This window comes from Cygnus olor, chromosome 3 (genome assembly GCF_009769625.2).
Source record: "Cygnus olor isolate bCygOlo1 chromosome 3, bCygOlo1.pri.v2, whole genome shotgun sequence".
Lineage (NCBI taxonomy): Eukaryota > Metazoa > Chordata > Aves > Anseriformes > Anatidae > Cygnus > Cygnus olor.
The window spans coordinates 83,481,460-83,504,867 of NC_049171.1; the positions used below are offsets into that span (position 1 = coordinate 83,481,460).

The following is a 23,408-nucleotide window of genomic DNA, read 5'->3' on the forward strand; positions in this document are numbered from 1 at the left end:
ATGCTTTTATGGAGGAAGACGGTAGAAGGCAATCTCAAGAGACAGAGCATCCTTGTTTTCTTCCTAGGATTCCCAGGCAAAGATGTGTGCAACACACACAGTTAAGTCCAATATGTGATTCAAGGGAAATACTGTGAAAATACTGCAAAGATGACTCATGTAAATGCAGTAAATCTGAAATGCACAGAATACCTTTAACTGATATCTCAGTTAACCTATTTACAAAGAACTTCCTTCAGGACCTGCGATTACCCAGCAGCCTTGCAACTTGCTCAGATCAAGCTGCTTACATGTCTGAAATTCCAGACCAATATCTTAAATCATCAAATCAAGACAAACTTGCCAGTTGGAAAAACAGAACATGCTTGCATATGATAGAGCAATACAAATATATTCAGCTTCTCAGCTGAAGATTCCTGCAACTAATTATTGTTTGAAGTTCTCCAAACTGCTGCTGCAGCCTTCCTCTGCAGTTGCTGTACAGAAGCCTTTTCCCTTCTTCTGATCCACCACATCACAAAATAGCCCTGCTCTGTATTCTGCTCCGCAGCATGGAAGCAAAGCAAAGGAGCTTGCCTAGGTCTGCTTGTGCCTCTCCTCCCCAGAACGCCCCAAAAGACCGATAGAAAAAACAAAAAGCAACCCAAAGTAGAAGCTAAGAGCCCCCCAATAACTACGGCACCCTGAATCTCCAGCTTAGAGCAGACAGTTCAGAAGACCTAGAATTCAGAGCAGCCCAAGTGATCCCCGCTCATACTTCTGTCTGAGATGAGCGAAGGCACAGAAGTCAGCAGTGCTGACTCTGCACCACCAAGGATGCTGTGAAATAGCAGCAGCCACCATTTAAGTGGAGGAGCTGCATGCAACAGGGATGTACGTGATGCTGGCCAGTGCTTAAGGGTGAGTTTTGCTGCCTTTTTTTTTTTTTTTTTTGAAATCGACTTCTTCAAGTCTGAACAAATGGACACCATCGATTTTGAGACAGTTTAATTTCTACTCACTCAGTCTTAAAACTAGAAAAGCAGAAATAATTAGAGATATTCCCAGCCAAATGGCACACTGGATTTTGTGGCTAATGATTAGCAATTCATGACAAAGTGCAAGATTGTGTGTCATAAATGTACATATAATTGGAATAAGGCTGGCAGAGAATATACGGCAATTACCTATGACATACAAGACAGTATTTCTGAATTCAGGCTATGAAAGACTGGGACACTAAACTACAGACCAAGTCAATTCCCCATTTCTATAAATTAAGATGTGGTAAATGCTTATTTCTACATTAATTTAACCTAATTATTACAATTTTTGGTCCAATTTTAATTTCTGTTTCAGGTGCTTATATATGTGCACCATTATAACTCCAAGGTTTGAGCTACTATTCCAAGTAGAAGAGCTACTAGAACACCTGCTTCCATTGCTTCACACAACCACACCACTTTTTTCGTAAACAGATAGATGTAGCTAATAATCACTTTTGAATCCCTGGGACAAAATTTGGCACGTAATGAATTATTGTAGAGAAAATAAGGAGGAAATTGCTATTATCAGTAAATGCCCCAGAAGACAAATGTCATTAAACACCAAAACCAAAAGTAGTATAAATCAACTAGGACAACTCTTCACAGAAATCACCAATGCTTCGACATGCAACAGCCACTTCCACTGAATTCTTACCAAGCAATCAAAATTACGGAAAAATGTCAGATGTCCACATACAACTGAATTCAAATGAATCCTAAAGATACCATATTGAACAATTCTAACATGTATGACAAGAAATTTGTTACACAATCACCACAAACACTAGCCATGTGAACAAAATCTGGAATCAGTTTCATTGTGATAGTAAGCTATAGCCAGTACTCTGTAATTTTCTGTACAGAAACAATATAGAGTGCTAAATCAAAAGCATTATGAAAAACAAAGCAGCTCAGAGTTGGGCTTGATCAATTATCAAGTCATTCTGCATTAACTTATAGAAAGAAAAAGTATGGCTTAAATATAAGGAGTATGTTTTGTAGAATGCAAGGAAGTAGACTTAGTCTTTATGTACACACTATTTACTCTGTTGTAATGGTAGGTTGCGTTGCAGATTTCTACTGCTTCCCTTGCATCAGTCCTAGCAATTACAGAAGGCAAATGGATTCAGGGAGACAAAACCAAAACAAACCTCAAATTCCCATTTCTACCCAAGGAAATGTTATCAGATTTGCTTTGTGAACTTCCCCACAACTACACAGTTGCTTCATCTAACACAAGGAAAAATGTGAGAACACTTGGCTTGGGATAGGGAGAGCATGACCTTCTTTTTCAACAACCTTGAACTCCAACTCTTATTTACCTGTAGTGAAAGAACAGCTGTGGTGTTAGAAAAATTACAATAAAATAGGAATGCTTCCAAGAAATCTGTCGTAATTCTTTACTGATGGATTACTGAAAGCATTTCTATGCTTAGTCTACTATGTCATAAACTGAGTCAATTAATTTTGTAATGATACTTTGAAACCATTAAACAAAATGTATGTGAAGCTCATATTATTGTATATTCACTCCAAGCCAAAATGTTTTAGACCAAATTTGGCTATTCCATTATTTTTAAATATCTCTTTCAAATTCTCAGTTGTATTAACATCTGTAAATTTTAGAGTCTGTGAAAAGTGCAAACCATCAATCTTTGAAGACCAATTTAAATACAACATGATGGTAATATAGAAGAAATGAAATGTTTGTCACACAACCTCTACTTTCAACTACACATTTATTTTATGTAGTACTTACTTTTAACATTCCCTAATTTGATCAGCTATTCAACTAAGACTCACAGAATTTGGTAGGAATTGAATATTTTTATAGTTGTGCACACATGTACGTATATAAACGTGCATATGTGCACAAATATATATAGCATATATATTTATGATGTTAAATGCCTGTCTCCATCTGTGTTCATAAGGGCACAATATCACCTAAGCTACAATAAGGAAATTGTAGCTTTGAAGTCTCTAAGCTTTACATATTTCTGATTTTAATCACATCTTTTTCATATTCTTGCATTAAATCAATTAATAAACTTAATTTCATTGTGATTCTCATGACTTATCAAGTCTGCCCTAAGTATTTTCTCTTTGCACACACTACACTAGAAAAAGTATACATTGAAAAATATTACCAAGAAGAGGCAAAACTAAATTACACTAAGCAGAGCACAGTGATTCACCAGCTGTAAGACCACACTAAGATAAATTTTAAAAAGAAAACACATTTCTTGTTTAGGCTCCCTGATTAAGTTCTGTGAAAAGGTTCAAAACTTGAACACTGGCAGCTAAGTTTTAAATAACATTTAAATACTTACGTAGTTTTATTTATTTTGTGCAAGCTATTTGAAGTTTTCATTGCCTGGTTATTGCATGATACAGGAATAATAGGTTACCAGAATGTAGAAGTGATTGCCTTTTACATGGTTAACTTGAAGCACAGTGCTATTAGCAATAATGAAGAAATTGCTACACTAACCTCAGGGTCTCAGAAAAAATTACTTTTTGATGAGTGTATATGATTTAAGCCAGAAAATATCTAACATGAAATAATGTCCAGACAGACTAAACATTAAAGCAAGAACATGGTCTCTCACATTGCCCAAATCCCTTCCTCTCTCTGAGACACATAGGTACCAATCTGAAATTTTACCTCACTATCATTGTAAAGGTAGTATAAAATCCAATATACTTCAGCCTCAAGAAATACACTATTAGCAACTGAGAGTTCCACACAAAGTACCTCTGGAAGTCCCACTAATGCAACCAGAAGTTTGTATTCTGGGATCTAGCTATCATAACTCAAAAATGACCGTCATCTTCCATTAGAAAGATACGTGCAGGTAACATGAGTGTTCTGTCAGTCTTTCATCAGAATTCAAATTTACCCATTAAGTTAGTGAATGAAAACTAAGTAGAGTGATACAGAAAATCCATCAGCTCACGTTCTCCCATATATGTACCTATACAACTGGTTGGATACAAATCTTTGTAATTTTAGTGGTGCTCCTTGAAAACCAACCTTGCTATTTCTTCTCGATGAGCAGTCCAATCACGAATGTAATCTTCCTGTTCTTTTATTCTGTGCTTGAATGTATTGCTACTTTGAGTTGCTGTCCCAGTGCTCTGCAGTCGTGTGGTTTTCAGGGCTGGAGAGGTACGTAGACGGGTATGTTTAGGGGAATTACGGTTTGATCCAAATTCATCTTCTGAGGTGGAAGCATAATCTGTAGGAAAGCGCCTCCATCTTGCACTTACTAAATTAGTTTAATTATTAAAAAAGAATTATTATTGCATCTTTTATATGAAAAAAAAATTATTTCAGTAATATCACAAAAATACACAACTATTCATTATCAATCCCCAGATACCTCACAAAAGGTTTATTTACTACATCTTAAAAAGAAAGCTAAAAAGTTGTGTTAAATAATATTAATAAAACATAAAACGGATGCTCTTTGTATAATGATGAGTGAAATAAGATGTAAAAGCCAGTAATTGTATATGAGCTGAAGCAAACTGTATTAAAAAACAAGGGCCCAATTCATTAACATTTAAGTATATACTCAGGTTGCACTTTTTCTGCAGATTTTTTCCCCAAGTTTCATTTATAGTTTAAGTGATACACAAAAACTGAAAAGACATGAAGGAAGGACTGAGCTGGCACCAAGCCTAGAATGCATGCTTACATAAGGAAAGCATAAAAATCACAGAAGACGCAATTTAGCCTAGAAAGAAAACCACTAATACTGTGCCATAAAAAACAGCATCACATCTAGAAAAACGGCAGCCTTTAGAGCAAAAAGTGTATTTTCTCACATGAAGCACAAAGCATATACAGCCATGTTGCTGAAGGCAGATTAAGTATAAGAGTATTGAAATTAAGTAGGAGGCTCTCTTCCCCCTATAAATTAGTCAAGTCTAGAAAATGTGTTTCAGATATACTGTCCTTGAACAATTCAAGCAGGAAGAGAGATCACTGAATGTTAAATGAGTGCTCATCACTGCAACCTGCTAAATTCTTGCAGGGGATTTAATCCCCTAGACTCACTGACATTTATGAGGCTCTGTAATTACTGTAGACATTTTTTTAAAGTGTGTGATCCCCTTCTGGTAATTTAAAAGTAATAGATTTAAGCAATGCATACTGGTTTTAGTATATGAAAGAAAAATGCAAGAAGTAATAATGACTACTCCTGAACCATCAAAAGATTACAAATGAAGTATCAATGAATTTAGGTAACAAATACTGAAAGTCATTTTTAATTGATAAAAGATCTGTGCAATGCTTTGAAAGACTATAGTGTGTAAAGTATGACATTGGTGTATAAGCTTACATCCCTTCCCTCATGTAAATAATCCATCTGAAAACACAAATATGCTTGCAAAAATTTTTACAGGTTTAAATGTGGTCTTCAACTTGTATCCAGTTCTACTTTTTTTTTTTTTAATATTCTAATTTTATTGAAGAAAAGAAAAAAGTCTCTCCAGTTACTTATTGTATACTTTTTAGGGGGTTTCAAACTTGTTTTTATAAGGGAAATAGAACATAAGCAGAAAAAGCACATTTCCCCACCAGTAGCATGCAAGCAACGTGTGACTGAAGGCCAAAGAGCTTTATGAGTTGGGCCCAAATTTCATTATCAATTTTTCTTTAAATTCTTTGTTCTGGTTTGAATTAAACGTATGAAAATAAATACAAAATTTATCTTAACATCTCTCAAGTGAGGTAGTCCAGCAACTCATCACTGTACAATAAGCATATGTAGTCATACAGTTAAAAACTAAAGATTGAATGAGAAGTGAAATTATCAGAAATATCAGAAACAGATTTGATTTCTAGTACTCTACCACTGTAAGTTTCAACATCAGGATCTGGGTCTGGGAGAAGCTTGGGTTTCTCTGTGTACAAAATAGTGTTTTATCATGTTAATTTGTATTAAAACATTCAAATTAGAATCATTTGCTTAAATAAAATCTATTGATGAGATTAGTATTAATTCCTTTTTCACACAGCATTGACCCCACACTTTTTAGGAAAAGAGTCTTAAATTACACACTCACAAATGAAGAATTTTGCAAAAGCTTAAACATATCAGAGATACTATCCAACTGAAACAACATCAATAACAATTGTCTACATAGTACCATAATTTTTATTTATATTTTAGGACCTTAAAACGCTTATTTCTGTATGATCAAAAGGTTTCTTATTGACATGGAAAAAAAGTTATCGTAGGTCTACCGGTAGACAAACCTAAATTGGTGACTACTGCGTGAAAAGCACAATGTATTGATAACGCTTTAAGCTGGCAAATTTAGTGACTTGGACACCATAATCTTACTTTTAAGATTTAGGGACAGAATTATTAAGCATAACCCTTACAAAACACTCTACTCTCACTGATGCATTCTCAGAGATCATCTTTGTTAAAGATCCTGAGATTCAGTGCTCAATATTTGCAATAACGCTAAAGGTCAGTTAAGTGTTGTCTTCTTTCCATGCTTGAACCCTTTGTTTTACTTCAGGGATACCTCAACATCTTTGATGAGCCTATCTGCTAATTATTTGCAATGACAACTAGGTCAGCAAGCCAGCAGAGCCGCTGTACACAAGCATTTGCTGAACAAGGTCTCTTTGCTTTGACATAATGCAGAATTTTATGGCTGCAGCTTGGTACTCTTACACTGGGTCTGCCTCCACTGTTCTTTTTCCCAATACTTTTTAAAAAACTTTATTTTTTTTTACACTATTGTAACATCATCTGCAATTTTCCTCCGCAATTGTGGAAAAAGGTCTTCGTTGTTCTCGGTTTTATTGATCACACTATTTTTTGTTGATTTAGTGCTTTGATTAAATCTTTCATTGCTTGTACTATAGAATTACTAATTCTGCTTCACAGCTTTTTTGCAGTGTTACCAGTTATCCAGCCTCCTGCCATGGAAACACCCTGATAACTACTTTAATGCTGATAATTCCCATCCAAGACATTCCACTTATCTGCTTTATCATTTAAAAGGGAGCAGCAATACTTAAGTCTACCAAGGCTTCATATAGATTCTTGAAATTATGGACTTGCTCATATCTCTGACAATTTTAATGCTATTATGTTTCAATTCGCCCACATGAAGTACAAGGCAATAAAAATATCCAATCAATGCAGGTCATTTTTCCGCCCTCCTTCTACAGGCATGTATGTCTGAACATTGAAAAAGATTTGGGAAATGCAGAATTAATTTCCTCTTTGGTAGATTGGAGTTAAGAAGCGTGATTCCGCTGCCAATATTTAGTGATCTAGAATGTTGTAATGCTAACTGCGCTGATGAGAAGGCCCATGGAAGAACCTTAACACTTCAGTCACAACCGATTCTCTGATAAAAGAAAAAGAAACTAATTTACTGGTAATGATCATCCATTTTACAGTCTATCCAGGTCCATGGAGACAAGAAAATACATCATAGTTATGTCTTGATTAAATCTCCGCAAAGGAAAACAAATTCAAACATTCTGAAGCACTTTTGTCAGGCACTTCATTAGTCATTTCCAGGAGTGTGGCAATTTAAGTGAATTGTTGACATTTCTAGAAACAAAATTAAGTTGAGGAACTGGATGCTTTGGATCCAAAAGCTTCTGCTGTAGTACATTTTTATATAATGCATGAGAATAGTAATTCAAAGATATTTTAAATAGGGATAAAGTATTATATAGAATTATTATGAAGCACAATTAAAACTTGAGCTTTTGGGTAGTTATTAGCATCATTTTTAAGATGCTAATGGAAAAATGGAGACACTGGGTAGTGGCTTATATAAGAAAATTTTATACTTCTATAGCAATTCAGATGTACCCGAAGTATATTCTAAAAGGTCTATATGCTACTCCCTGATTTGGGGAGTAAACTGATCAAACTGATCAAGTCTTTTAATAACAGGAGCTATTCCTACTGCAAATTTTTCAAACCAGTATTTTTTTATTTGTATTTTTATAATGTCTATCTTATTGTGTTGGGATAGCTCACGAGAAGATGCCTCTTTTTTTTTTTTTTTTGGAAAGCAGAATATTTTATACAAGCCACAGTAAACAGTGTAATGCAGTGAAATGAACGCTCAAGACAGAACCATGACAGACTAGTAGACTGGAAAGAGAAAGCTAAGAGCAATCCATTAACAGAAGAAGCAAACCACCTCGATCTGGCAACCCGTTTAGGAAACATGCAGTAGTACATAAACCTCAAAATCCATATACAGTTTTGTGAAAAACAAAAAACGAAACACAAAAATAAGCAAAGTGGCAAGTAACATCTGGGGTTTGCCTTTTCAGAAATCAGCAATATCAGGATATGAATTCGTGTTAATTCTTAAATGAATAAAATTCTTAAATTCTTCTTCAATGAGCAGTCTTAACTGACACTCTTCCCTGGTCTAATGTTGCCAGCTTTCAGGCTGCACAAATCAATTTAAAACAGACTAAAAGAGAAAACATGCTATTTTTCCAACGGTATCTTAGAGGGAAAGACTGAGTTTTTATCTGAGGCTTAGCTTTTTTTTTTCATTTATTTTTTGTATCTTTGTAGACAACTGTCATCATATTGCAACAAATTCAACTATATAGTTCAGTGAACACCTCTTCAGAAATTTCTATTAAGCTAATAAATAACACAACAAAAGGATACCTGTCTGGGAGAAAACACTGCTAAGAATCCTAAAAAGGTACATTTACGATATACAAACAACAAAAGGGCTGCAGGAAATGTATCTATCACAGACCTTTAAATCAACTCTGAAGAGGAAGCAGCAAAGTAAAATATATAATCTCAGTGGCAACACTCAGCACTGGAAGTAAAGAAGCTATTGTAATTTTATTTTTCTTAGATTGTGGACTGGCTCTAAATACGGTCACCAATTATAGATATCCATTTAATATGAGAGATGACTTATATAGAATCACCACATTTTTACTTAAGATGATTTAATATTCAAAGCTAGCCTTTCACACTGTTCATATTTAAAGTGTTATGTTAGCTTCTAACAAAATAACAGGTTATAATTCATCAATTGTATGGATTTTTTTTTGTCATCCATAGATAATATTACGGTAAATGAGCGACTACACAAAAGAAGGTCAACATGATTTGGAAATAATTATGAAATCATAAATTGTCATGACTTTGAACAGAGAACAAAAACTACTCCAAGGAAAGGCAAACATTATTAATTACTTTATGATATTTATTTAGGTAGTATTTGTGTTTAATTTTTTCATTTTAAACTTTTTTGTTATTATCATTATTAAAAAAACCTCACGGTTGTGGTTTTGGAAGCTAATCTTAAATTACGAGTATGATTATCCTAAAAATGTTCAGGATATTTCCTTGGGAAACACTACATGTTGGGCTTGTAAATATGCTGAACAAATAAATATTATATTTTCTATGCAGTAAAAAGCATCGCTGACCTTCTGAACATTTACTACTATGACTAGCGCAGAGAGATTCCACCCTGTTTTTGTACCAACACAAATCAGTGCTGCCACACTTGAATGCCTCAATGGAATCCTTTGTCACTGATCTGCAGCTACAAAAAATAAACAAACATATATATCCATCCAAGAAGGTAAAGGATTGAAATTTCTTGTCTTTGTGATTTTAAGTGAGAAACATCCACAAGCGTCAGCAAGGAAGACTCTTACTTGAAAGAAAAAGAGAGAGTCAACTAAAGCTCAACAAATTGTTTCATAAGAACGTTCCTTAAAAAAGTATATAAATATAAAAAACATTTCAAAATATATGGTATTGTAGAAGCTAGTTAAATAATCTGACATACCTGAGGGAGAATTATGAGCTGAAGCCAAAGATTTGGATTTTGAATCTGAAAGTCGAGAAATGCTATTGGCTCGAGTTCTAGCAGAAACTTTACTACTATCTCCAGCTGATGTCAACCTTGCACCACTTCTGATAATAGCTTCTGGGGTACGAGATGAGGCAGTGCTTCTAGTTATCGTTGCTTCAGAATCACTACGTGCTGATAAAGAGCCAAGTCGAGTTCTGCGAGGTTGAGCAAGTAAGTCTATTCTGGAAATACCTCTCCTCCCTGAAGGAGGTTTTGATGTAGAACTTGTAGTGGACACTTCGGAAGCCACTGAAGCCTTATCAGCATCAGCAAGCTCACTATCTGAGGCTTCACCAAGCCGTGCTCTGCGCAAGAGAGAAGTCCTTGTAGGACGAGGTCTTGGAAGAGTGGTAGATTTACTAGATTGCCCAAGTGCAACAGGAGTGCTTTTTGATTTAGCTGACTTTCCTTCCATTTTGGAATGTAAAAGTTCATCTGCTGAGGCAAAAGGAACTCTTCCATGTGATTTGCCAGAGTAGGTTTCCTGGTCAGATGATAAGATATCAGAAATGGCAGAATGAGGTACACTAGATGTTTGGTCATCATCTGTCAAATCCACTGATGGTTGTCTCATTCTTCCACTAGATTGCACAGTTTTGCGAGCATCAGCTCTAGACCCACCGTCTGAAGAACGACTTTTAGTTTTCTTTTCCATCTTTTCTCTGGCACTTGTTGCAGAAGATTTTAAAACATCTTTTGAAGGGGAACCAGAGGAACATCTATCTTTATATAAAGTTGTAAAGCTCTTCCGCTTCTGTGTGGATTTTCTTTCAGTGTCACCGGTAACGAGACTGATTGTGCTGGCTGTATCTACATCTGATTCTGGTGATATGGAATTATCTCTGTTATAGCTAGGAGTCTCAGGACCTTCATCAGTTTTATTTTCTTCACGGAGTTTAGCTTCAAGGAAAGCCATTACAGCTTCTGTGTCTTTTAAAATGAGCGTTGTATCTAGACTGGAATCAGTGTCCATTGAATCACTTCTGTCACGTGTCCTGTTTGCAGATGCTGAGGGGGCAACAGATCCACTTTGCTTATTAATGTGAGGAATAAGTTCTATCGGTATATTTGTGCTAGGCTTGTCTATAGTAAAGCTGCCTTGCCTCACTAACGGTTTTGAAGATTCCTTTTTTTCTCCTCCTGATGTTTTAGGACTTTGTCCTTTAATAGTTTCCTCATTTTTTCTTCTTTTTCCCTCACTCTGTGCCAACTTCACTTCTGTTTTATCAGTAACATGTCCAGGAGCTTTGTCTTGATTATCTAAAGTTTTGTGTGACACAGCAATCTCCTCCCTACCCTTCTCAACTTGATTTGTAGCAGGTTTTGTAGAAGATATTTTTGAGGGTGTCCAGTGTCCTTGCTCCTTTCGTTCTTGTTGAATTTTTGCTAAAGCTTGTTTCACTACAGAAGTTTCTCTGCCAGTTTCAGCTCTCTCTTTACTGGAAGAGCTAGGGAAAGAAAAAACTTTTTCTCCTGTAGCTTTTGGTGAAAGACCGTTCATTGTTCTACCTGACTTAGCTATACTTCTGCCATCAGCATCTGAGGCACGAGCTGGAGTTTCTTTCTCCTGAAGTTCAGTGTCTTGCTTTTCACCTATTTCTGATCTCTGATGAGATGTAGTTTTTGTTCTGGAGCCTTCACTCACTTTCTCCTCTTTGGGAAGCTGTGGAAGTGTCCTCCTTTTTCGCTCACCTTGGCTGGTCACAGAAGTTGCTGAACCAGCACTTCTGATGGAAATACCAGACTCACTGATGTCTGTGTCTGAAAATGAGAAAGAAAAAATAGCTAAGAAACCATCCAATAGCAAGCTAAACACAAACATTAAATTCTTAAGATTGCATAACACTAATCAAGCAACATAAAACAGAATTGCAAAAAGTCATTGGAACATAAAAATGTCATTTGTCCACTTATCTATTCTATAGTGGGATCAATTATCTTTAGGTAAACATATGTTATAAAAGGTGGAACAAGCTCTCAAGTGACGGAGATTTGACTATCCCTATAAGCTTTTTGAGTAGGTAACTCTTCAAATAATTTTTCAGCTTAGCACTTGTTCTATTCTCATTAGGCATAATTTCATCTTATGGGTGAGAGTGGAAGCACTCTTATTATTACAGAGTGGAAACTGTGAATTACATTAACTACTTCCTAAACTATAACCAATAAATTGAACATACTTGGCTCTATTATTTCATTTCATTTCGTAATAAAAACGGAACAAAATCATGTACGTTAACACAATTTTAGAACAGGTATCTCCTGATTAAAGGCATTAGATATATAAAAAGATATTTCTGTATTACTAGAACTACAATTTTAGGAGTGCCACACAAAAGAACAGTTTATTCAACACAAAGTCATTACAACCTAATCCAAAGTAGCTGATACAGTGCATGTGTCTACCAAAACAATGTCTAAAAGGTAGCAAGGGAATTACTACAATGAACCATTTGTGGTTTATCAGAGACCTGATCAGGTCAGAAAAAGCCATCTTCTCAGTGTTCTTCCTAAAAAGGTCATGTTGCAGGAAAATGGAAGGAGTCATTGCAGAAGCAGGGTAAGAATGCAAAGACAAAACAACATTTTTCCTCTTCTGATGCTTCAGACAGGCATGGTTTCTTCCCAAAGATGGAAAATCTTGATTGTGATCACCTGGTTGAGTGGTATCTTGGGCTAATTACTACCTTCCCGATACTCTGAATGTATACTGTGAAAGGGCATGCTTTATAAACATGTATGTCATTGCTGTGGAGGGTATACACTATTTTTTCCTGCTTCATTCTAATTTCAGTATCTGTGCAGCATATAGTCTATGATTGCTCTCATATATAAAGGAAAGTTTTCAAAAATATGTAGAATTTGAGCTATGCAAGAAGCTCTCCCTGAAAACAAACTTTTTGCCAGCAAAGTACACCAACACTGTATATATTAACCTGTTTTTGTGCTCCCACTCTAGGTTTAAATAGGTACACTATGTATCACAGTTACATCAGGACACAATTACAACAGGAAGGGGAAAGCCAGTTTTACAACCCTAAACAGATTCAGCACCATTTCAAAGTTCCTGAACAGAGTAAGACCCTCTCCTTTCTATTTGCTTACACCACAGCTGCTCGTCTCACCAAGGGGTTGCAGGCCCTCCCTGCGAAACCACCCCTCAAGGGGTGGTTACACTGAAGAGTAACTTTCAGTATTGAAAAGCCCTATGCATGAAGAAATTACTGTGGTTGCTGCTGTGCAGAGAGCAGAAACAATGCTTTTAATCCAAACAGAACATATAGCACGTCCTGTATATACACGTATATACGTACATACTGGAAAATATATATAATACATATATAGTAAATATAGTATATAGGTATAAAAAGCATCAGAAGAAAAACATCACTTTGATCAAATTCTTAGTGGATAGGGAATGCTCTTTAAGCAGAAAATATGGCTATCTCCCATTAATCGTTGCAAGGAATAACTGATGCTGAATACCCCTATTTTAGGAATCAAATATTTTTCCCCCCCAGTGTGTTAACTCTGCTATTCTTGCCTATTTAGCAAACATATCAGTTGTGCTGTCAGAAACATGCCTTTATTGCTCAGAGACGATCATGCCGTGTGAATCACTCTGAATTTGAATATGTTTGGATGGTAAATAATTATTTTTGCAAGTTCATTTACCAATTGTTGCAAAATAGTGTGACATATTAAAACAAATCTGCCAATACACTTTTCACCAGGAGAGATTTAAAAGCAACTTTTCTGCATTCCTTGCTGGTATCTTTCTATTAAGGCTTGTCGCCAGCAGTGGTTGTTCAAGCAGTAAAAAGGCTTCTCCCTCTGCAAAAATTCTCTAACCACTTAATTGAATGTTAACAACTATACTGTATGTATACAGTTGTTCCTAGAATATTAATATACTAAACTGAATACTATGCTACTTTCTCAGCTCTTTAATCTTTCTTTTTGCTTTGCAGTGTCACACCTTTGATGAAGAAGGCAGAATGACTTGCATTTTTTTTGCATAACTTGTCCTATAACACCTATTTGGGAAGCAGGAGATAACTGAAATCTAACCAAAGTTTCTTAATTCCTGGATTATTTTTCTTGGGAATTATCACTTTAAAATAAAGTAATAAAAAATCGGAGGTTAAATGAAAATCAATATAACTGCTATTTGTGAAGATTGACTTCCCTCATACATACCAGGTCAAATCTTTTAAAGATATTTAGGCATGTAGCTTTCTTCTTGACGTATTTGAAAGTCTTTAGTAGAAGACACGTGTGGAGTTGCTCAGCATTGTCGTTGGTAATATACATTCTATGTGAAGTTTAACTTTACTAAATCTTGAACATAACTCAAATTTCTGAAGAAAATACAGGCATCTAAGCCAACTAAAGATTTTGTGAACTGTTCTTTGGACATGCATATCAAGTAGTATTTTCATTACATCTTAGGTGCTTGAATGCCTTTTAGATTTCACCCTAAGTATTTTAGAATTCTTGCAGTATGGGTATGCACTATATTGTAAGTGAAGCAACAACTGTAAAGTTCTTATAATGGAAAAAGAAAAAGCATTCATCCCTCCAAAGATCCTGTTTAGTATCCCATCTGAAACTGAAAATTTACACAAATTCAAAAAACAAGTGAGACCCAAACCTGTTGGTTAACCACCCAAAGGATGAGTCTTTTTACTCCAAATAATGATTACTTTAAGCTACAATTTTAAGTGCCCTGTATGTATATCTGATGCTGCCAAGTAATACAGAATTATGTGTACGTGATACATCAAATAATTTTTCACCCTTTCCATCTCCTTAGACATCTGCTATTCTAAAGAAGAGGATATGCAAAGTTCAACATCTATGACAGGTGGAAAAGCTACTAGAGTAGCAGCAGTCACTGGTAAGACTTTTTTCCATGCATTGATACAGACGTTTGCACTACACAACATCAAAAGCAAAATTTCTTTGAAAGCTACCACAAACAGCAAAATGAGACTCTAAAGGTAGAAGTTATTTTATTGCTTACTTTATTAAGTGGCCCCGACTTTTATGATTCTAAAACCATGTGAATTTACTTCATAAAGTAAATGATACAAAAAATACCTGTATTTGATTCAAATTCATTTAATTAAACATGCTTACATACACTTTCATCTGCTGAATACAAGCCTAAATAGAGCTTCAGTTACTAATCAATACATAAAACTAGCTTCATTTTGGAAAAATTCCCAATAATATTTCCATTTCACTTTTTTTTTTTAATTTACTGTTCAAGTTATTAATTCAACTTTAGAATTAAAATTCATTTTCTTTCTCTTCCTTTCATTCTGGCAGAATAATACACAGAATTGAAAGTTAACTCTTGTGAAGAAGCTGTTTTTTTTTTCCAGTACAGAAAAAAATTTACAGATAAGATCTCTATAAAGAACATAGAAAGTATCCGAATTCATTTACTAGCTTTATCTAAAATCTGAGGGCAGTAAAGTAAATCTACGACAAAACCACTTAGGAAATGCATTCATTAGTTACAATTAAATTAAGATGTTCCAGGACAAATAGAGGGAATTTGAAAGAAAAAAAGTCATTATAGGATTCAAGATTGAGTAGCTCAGACAAGGGTTCAGTTCTCATAACACAGGTGAGGAACAGCGTTAGCTATCTACACTGACCAAGAAACGTATAATTTGGACAGAAAAATATGAACGTGATATTGCTTTTTTGCCTCAAAAAAAATCCTTGAACTATTTGTTTATTTATTAATATCACATAGAATTGATAAATGTTTTGGAGAAATCTCTGCTGCTACACTTTTACACTTGTTTGAGGACCCAAGGAGGAGCGTGTGTGTGGTGGGGAACAAAACAAAAAAAAATAACAAATCAGGAAACTGAGTAATAAGCAAGCTTAAGTTTGTTCTGCAGAAGGCCTGACTGCTGAGCAGAGTGCTGAGACCAGGTTTCCAGACTAAGCAGGGAGAGAATCACAGGATTCCACTCTGAAGCTGTAATGGCTTGGTTTTATCAGTAGAAAATGCATTCTTCTGAGAGACTAACTAAAAAATCAAAGATATAACTTGCTCTGAAATATAACAGATGTATGTATTCTTGAAAATCTGAAGAAAGCCAGCAGCTATAACAAAAAATAGAGAACACATATTATACTTCTGAATGTAACTTTGTAAAAAAAAAAATTAACTACAAAGATGCTTAGAACTATAGAAAAAATAATTTATTCTACTCACCAATGTCTAATGAGCTTATTGGACACGTTCTGTATGTGGCAGTGTATCTTCCAAAGTGGTGTACACAGAAAAGCACTTTGTACTTTTAAAGTACACTTTTTCCCTAATTAAAAATCTTTTAAACTTTGTTATGAATATCGACATCAGCTGGAATAAGAGGAAATGCTGGAATTGCAAGACACAAATATCTCTCCAGCAGGTAGACTGATAATTGGTTAACTTTTGGTCACTAAACGGCATATCACTTTTGGAATATGGAACATTCATTGAGATGACATCCTTTTGTAGTTACCAGGCAATTTTGCAACAAAGAGCCACATTAACTCACATAATTTACAGAAGACAGTTGAGGAACTACTTTGCAAGATTTATTAAATTCTACCTCAATATGCAAATACCAGTATTAAAATTCCACTAGAGTTAAATTACCATTTCTAGGCTGAAACTGAGAGGAAGAAAACAGAAGGTAAGTAACATAAGCAACTGCCTCACAGTCAAGAGTGCAGACCTTAAAGAACATAAAAGAACATACTACTTAAAGTCACAAATGTTTAACTAAGGACAGACAGTTGTTCATTGCTGGAGATAAAGTATGTTTTCTATGTTTCCAAGATCAGGAAGTACACTTCTACTACTCAGCTGACTAATAACTGAATAGTGAGTTTCAGGTTGGACTGTTTAATATTCCATCCATTAAAATCCTGCTTTGAATTTGGGCAGTACTGAAAAAGATGTAAGGAAAGAAACATACTATGCAGACCAAATCAAATCTCATTCAAGTGAAAGTTTTTTATATCACACACTTAATTTTTTTTTAGTAACATTCAGTTTAATTTTGACACTCTTCAGACACATTAAAAAACACTACCACTGAGCTTGTTTTTATGTTGCTTCTTCTCAAAGACATGCAAGAATTTCAGGTGAAAATAAGGTGCAAAGAATAAGACAGTTACTTGTTTAGGTACATAACTGCTTTTTTCCCCTTTCAGAGGTTTCTTCATCAGGTATTATGACAACAAGAACTGCTTTTAGTACCGTTTTCTAGTGGAGCAGGCACAGGTGATTCCAATCTGATGTCATCATGATCATGACGTGTGTGATTGGCAGCCAAACTGGCCCACTGTGATACCCAACGTTTACTTCCAGGGGCAGCAGAACCTTCCTAAGGAAGATAAAAAAGCAGAAGAAAAATTACTTATAGATTAAAAGCATGCTCTCATTACAGGTTTTCCTGGAATAAAAGTGTTAGACACTTTTCCTGGAGGAAGTTGAAAAAGGAGTTTACTTCAATAATTTTTAGTTATCAGTTCTATAATGGCAACATAAATGACTCTACATAGACACAGAATCAGTACAGAATAAGCAGCATTTCCTAGTGCAATGAACTTTTAATCAGAACCTATAGGAAATACATTAGAACACGTGTCTGCTTCAAAACAGAAGAGCGGGAGAGAAACATGGTAAGTGTGCGCACAAGAATTAAGAACGTGCTTCGGGAAGATAACAAAGTCATATTTTACCAGGTTACATGACAGTTTTGTCCAGATACAATATTGTATTTACTTCTTTCGGGAAAGACTACCTCAAGGACTGAAAGAATAAGATAATTTGTGATGGAAAGTAAAGGAAGATCAGATCACTTGTTTGGCCTAAATGACAAAAGAAGCAAAGATTAGTTTTATATCACCCTACTGAATCGTTATCTGATTTTTTTTTTTTTTTGTAGCTGACCTGAAAAGGAAATTGATTTGATATCCTGAAGGGAAAGCCTTTTGAAACTTTTTTCCATTTAAAAAAAGAAACATAGAAAGCAAAACATCTGCTTATGCTGTATTCTTATAGCACACAAAATTTTTTTTTTCCCCAAACCAGATTTCTAAATATAATGCAATATTCCTGTTTTATCCAATATACTATAGTTTTGCTTGCTTACTTCCCTAAAAGAAGACAGCAGACAACTATGGCTGTATGTATATGTACACATGCACACATGTGGGCTGTACACTATTGAAAGCTTTATAGGAGTTTAGTTGGTCTACCTTACTGGAATCAAAACACAAAATTCTGCAAATAAAAAAAGTCACTGACTGTTACTATAGACAAGTAAAACAAGAAAATACAATTCAAGATCAATAAAAGAGATGGAAAGGACATGAAAATACGAGTAACTTACTTCGTAAGAAAATTTGCAGGTGCTATTGCAAAGGTTAGATGGAGCTCTGCTGCCTTTTCAGATCTTGGCATTTATATTCAAAATGTTGATTTTTGCCTAATGCATTGGCCACTCTGGGATTCCACTCTTTGATCAGGAACCAACTCTTCATATTTTATAAAATTTATTTAGCAGAAATAGAATGGTGAAAAATGTCATCTAGTGTATGAGGGCTTCTTTCAAAATTAAAAGTAACTTAGACATCAAATCTCTAAGAAGACTTGAATTTATGGTCTTGAATGTCTCTTAATTATATGGATGACGCTAATTAATGAAAAGAAAAGCATCATGTATCTATTTCAGAATGTTATAAATGAAGTATGCACAGACTGATGAAATCGTCAACTACTGTGTCTACATGCTGAAATAATCTTATAATAAAAATGTTACAAAATAAAAATCTAATAACAGGAAAGTAGGGCAATTCAATGTTTCTGTTATTTATGGGCATTTCTGAACACAATGTAAGGAAAGAGTGCCAGAATGAATCATATTACAAAAAAAAAAAACAATGTGCAGCATTTATGTATTGACAACAAAAACCATTGCCAGTGCTGAAGCTTCATTTTTCTTTCATGTCTAAATTTTGTCTACTCTATTTTCCTGTCCCTACTAGCAAATATCCATCTTTAATAAAGCAAATAATTGCAGCCTAAACTAAATATGATGGCAGTCCCAATTATCTTTGCTACAGAAAATCCTAATTCTTTGTGTACTATCTAGCCAATTCCATACAGATATGATTTCTGACACACAATCAGCAATCTGAATTCCACTTTGCCATGAAGTATAAAGATTTTGTGAATTAACTGTAATTACCCTGCCAAAAAACCTTTTCTACACACAAGTGGATGCCAATGTGTTTTATCAACTCTCTGTATATACAAGCACAAGCAACAAAGCTATCAAGTTTCTTTTAACAGTAGTTTAAACATGGAGAATTTAGTACCGTAATAAAATTACAAAATGTCTTTTATTAAATCTAATATGCATCGCTATAATAAAGCTTAACTCCAAACAGTTTAATATCCAAATGTGAAAGCTTTATAAAACATTTAGGATAACAGAATGTGACCTTTATTTATTTTCCCCTACTAATTCATATGCTTGCATCTTGCAGGCTTTCCATAAGCAATCCTCCAAATATTCTCTTGAATAAAAAGAGGAGTTTCCTAGTTTTTCAGGCTTACAGCCAGGCTTACACATAAGAGACACCAGCATTTTAACGTTGCGTTGCATCTGCTTTCCTTTATGTTTATCATATATTCAAACTGAATTTGAAAAACACATCCACAGAAAAAATACCCATGGATTTCTGTAGACAAATTTTGCAGCCTGAAGATTCAGTGCTTTAGGCTCTACATCTGGAAAAAGCCAGAGCACACGTATATGACACCTGAAAGCCTCTCCAATACTTGGCATTTCACAGCACAATAATAGTAACTTTAAATAAATTTCAGCAAACAGAATCAAAGTCTTTTAAGATGCATGTTCCAATCATCTCATGTTGTAAGAATCAGACCACGCCAACCTTTCATGAATTTAAGTGCCATTTTGAAAGCAGTCTTCTGGCTTCTCCCCTTTCCACCCCTGTTTCTGAACCACATTCCTCCAGGGGTGGTGATCTTTTTTTTCTTTCAAATCTCTGCACCCACTCTATTTATACCAATGTTTCCACATCTGCTTACAGAACAACATTGATATCTATCTCAAATATTTCTTTTTTCCTTCTATTGCATTTACTTTCCTAACACGGCAAACCCCACATCATACCCATGTCAGCTACTGCTTTGCTACAGTAAATGAATTTAATGGTATCAAACTGTTGTTGTAAAGTAAATATCCATTCACTTAATTATCTGAGCAGACCTCTCTGTAGATTAGAATTCACCCTTCTTAAACAAGAACGGTAACAAATCTCATGCCAATATTTCAGAGTTTCACTGCCACTTCCCATCACAGAGATAACAGTTCCCATTTCTACTGGCAATACATCGCCCAGTGCATCCAAGGGTCATGCTTGCCTTTTCACAGCCACAGGACCTTGGTGACACAATCATCCTACGTTCTAAGTTCATAGCATCTAAGTTCAAACAAAAAACAAGCATCAAACTTCAGACTCAATGGTTTCTCTACAAAAGGACAGGAAATTCGTGTAATAAGACCAGACAACAAAAGGACATAGAGCCTCTAAATATGCGTGCCGCTCTCCGCTTATACTCTCCACTTCTAAGGAGCAATACAAGTATTTACATGAATAAAGTTATTCAGTATTCACAATGTCAGTACTATTATTTACTTTAATCCTCAGTGACAAAGACATGAAGTAGGCATTCAAAACAAGAAAAGGAACATTGTCATCAATGGCACTGATGACCCTGCAGACAAAGAAAAATAAAAGAGGTATGTCCTTAAGAAGCACATCAAAAATGATATTGACAAATCATGTACATGATTTAAGAACTGTGGGTAGCATATAGTCACTGAAAATTAAATGGAAGTTGGATGGATAAATCATAACCCTAATTCTCCTTGTTCTCTATCGTATTTAACATTTGTTCTTAAACCACTTACCTTGGTTGGCAAGTGGCAGCTCATAATATAGAAAAAAACTTTTAAATATTTTACATAAATGGATTTAGTATTTTTAATGCCTAGGCTTATAACCATTGAAAAGGCAAGAAACAGAGCATGCAAGCTCAATCCAATTGTGTCAGACGTTTACTCTGCATTTCATCTAGTCTCATGACTCCTTCAAAGTACTAAAGCTTGTCATATCAAAGGAAAAAAGTGAGAATTTCTTTATAAGAAAAGCAAATTCTATTCCCTTCAAAGCAAGTTATTTACAATGTGCCCTGTAAAGTGAACATATTTAAGCTCAGGATAATCTTTCAACCCCAAAATGATTTTATAAAATCCTCATAATTTCCCAAGCCATCTTTTTCATCTCCCAGAACTGAAATCTCTTAAATTTTTAACCACTTCTTCTATGTCAAACATGTTCTGATTTCATCTCATTCTTCTAAATCATCTATAGGTGCAACTGTCATAGGCAGATGCAACAAGACCTCCCCACAGCCTGGGACACTGAACTACCCCAAGGTTACCTGATTATTTAGGCAAAATCTTCAATAAGGTTTATTCACTTAGGATCTGCAGCTCAGTAATGCAGTAAGTCTTCCAAAAAGCACAAGCAGAAAAGCTCACATATTACAAGAATACGATGCTCATGTACTTTGCAAATCAAACACACCTGCCTCTCCCTTTCCTAATAATAAAACAAGCAATCTGTCTTGGTTTAAAAAAAAAAAAAAAAAGAGTTTATATACTACAACCTTCTCTCCAGTTGAACCAATAGTTATCCTCATGACTATTTCTCTACTACAAAATTATGAAACACACCTCTCTTTTTCTGAATTAGCTTCTCTTTTACTTCCATATATGTATTAACCTACTTCTATTTTTAAGTTTCTCTAGTAAGCTTTTTTCCAACCTTCATTTACCCTCATCTCTTCCTACATTAATTCATGCTATACCCATGTTGTTTCATCTCCTTTACTTACAGAGCAATTACCATTTTTCCCCTGCTATGCCTCACAATAATCCTATAAACTATGACTATGCCAAGATAACCCACTCCTTTCCCAATACATGAAGAAAGCTTATGTATTCAGCAAAGCATCCATAGTAATAAAAAGGGACCATTTTTGTAATTTCAACTTAATTCAAAGGGAGTGTTCATATTCCATTGCCAGAAGGGTTCTTAAACCTGTCCTATGATTGCAGAAGTCTCGGTCTTCTCAAATCAACCTGTTATTTGTAAAGTATGATACCTGGAAAGCTCAATCATGGTCATAAAATAAATCATATATTCTTCTGCTGTTATAAATAGGAAAAATACAGAAATTGAAACAAATCAGTACTTTTGATAATCTTAAAAACTCACAAGGCACAAAAGAGCTGAATGCTGCGAAAGGCATGAAAAAGAAGAGTAAAATTGCAGTTACAGATTCATTCAAAGAAGCAAGGTGCAGTAACCTTAGAAAAATGACTCAAAGACACTAATCCAGATACACTGACTTATTTAGTGTACCAGGGCTGCACAATAGCTCAAATACAAAAATGACAAAGTACACTTTTTCTATGGAAAGCAGTCTTCTAGATACCAAAACCAATACATTTGCATGGCAGGCAGACCGTCGTACTTTAAGCTTTTGATGTATTCCAGAAAAATTGCCCATTTAGAAAGTTTGTTAATTTACAAGATGGTATTTCAGCACCAATTTGCCATGGCAAGCAGAATAAATGTGATGTGCTTCGTTATCAGGTTTAATTCTGCTCCAGTCTGAGCCTGTTCTATTTCTAACACACTTTTAGCTATCTTTTATCCATCACCATGATATCAGAATGTCTCCCAGGATTTCAATATGCAATATGATTAACATCTAGCTCATGTGCATATTTTGAGTCATATACAAAGAACAGACATTCTCCTTTGCCTAATCTTTTATCAACTGATTTAATTATACTGCTTCTGAGGCAACTAACGTAAGTGATTTCTCATGAGTGGCATCTCACTTAAGAAACGAAACCCTGAATTTAAAAACCTCTGGCTTCGTTAAAAAAATAATCTGAAATGTATTTTCCATATTTTTTTTTCCTAGCTGGCTTTGTATCACACATTAAATGCATATACCTTATTTCTGATTTTTAATATAGTTACTTGCTTTGGGCTATAAAACATAACCAGCTTTTCCTCAATTCCACTGTATAAACTACAAGAAACATATACTGTGCAAATGTGTGTTGCAAAGGCAATGTTGCAACAAAATTCCTGCTACATTTCCCATACACTGGTATTAGTGCACATAGAAAAGTAGCAAAGTTTAAACTTTTCCCAATTTAACTTGCCTCTCTCTGACGTAGAGATTTCAATAATGCAATAAAGGACTAAGAAAAATAAAGAACTTAGAGACCTGAGCTAATATTTTCCAGGCAAGGTTTTGTTTGCTCTTTAACGCTTATT

General features: G+C 34.9%; 1 protein-coding gene across 13 annotated transcripts in view; it reads right to left on the reverse strand.

Annotated features, from left to right (window-relative positions):
* The window catches only part of CEP170 (centrosomal protein 170), a 102,179-nt gene that overhangs the window by 14,734 nt on the left and 64,037 nt on the right, over positions 1-23,408 (reverse strand). For 7 of the 13 annotated variants that reach the window (XM_040553544.1, XM_040553550.1, XM_040553548.1 and 4 more), the window contains 4 exons: positions 17,206-17,332; positions 9,864-11,690; positions 5,892-5,942; positions 4,063-4,297 (listed from right to left, as the gene is read on the reverse strand). In XM_040553544.1, coding sequence (XP_040409478.1) covers positions 4,063-4,297; positions 5,892-5,942; positions 9,864-11,690; positions 17,206-17,332 — 2,240 coding nt within the window. The remainder of the gene's footprint in view (positions 1-4,062; positions 4,298-5,891; positions 5,943-9,863; positions 11,691-17,205; positions 17,333-23,408) is intronic. The other 6 variants (XM_040553553.1, XM_040553547.1, XM_040553546.1 and 3 more) reach the window with 3 other exon arrangements.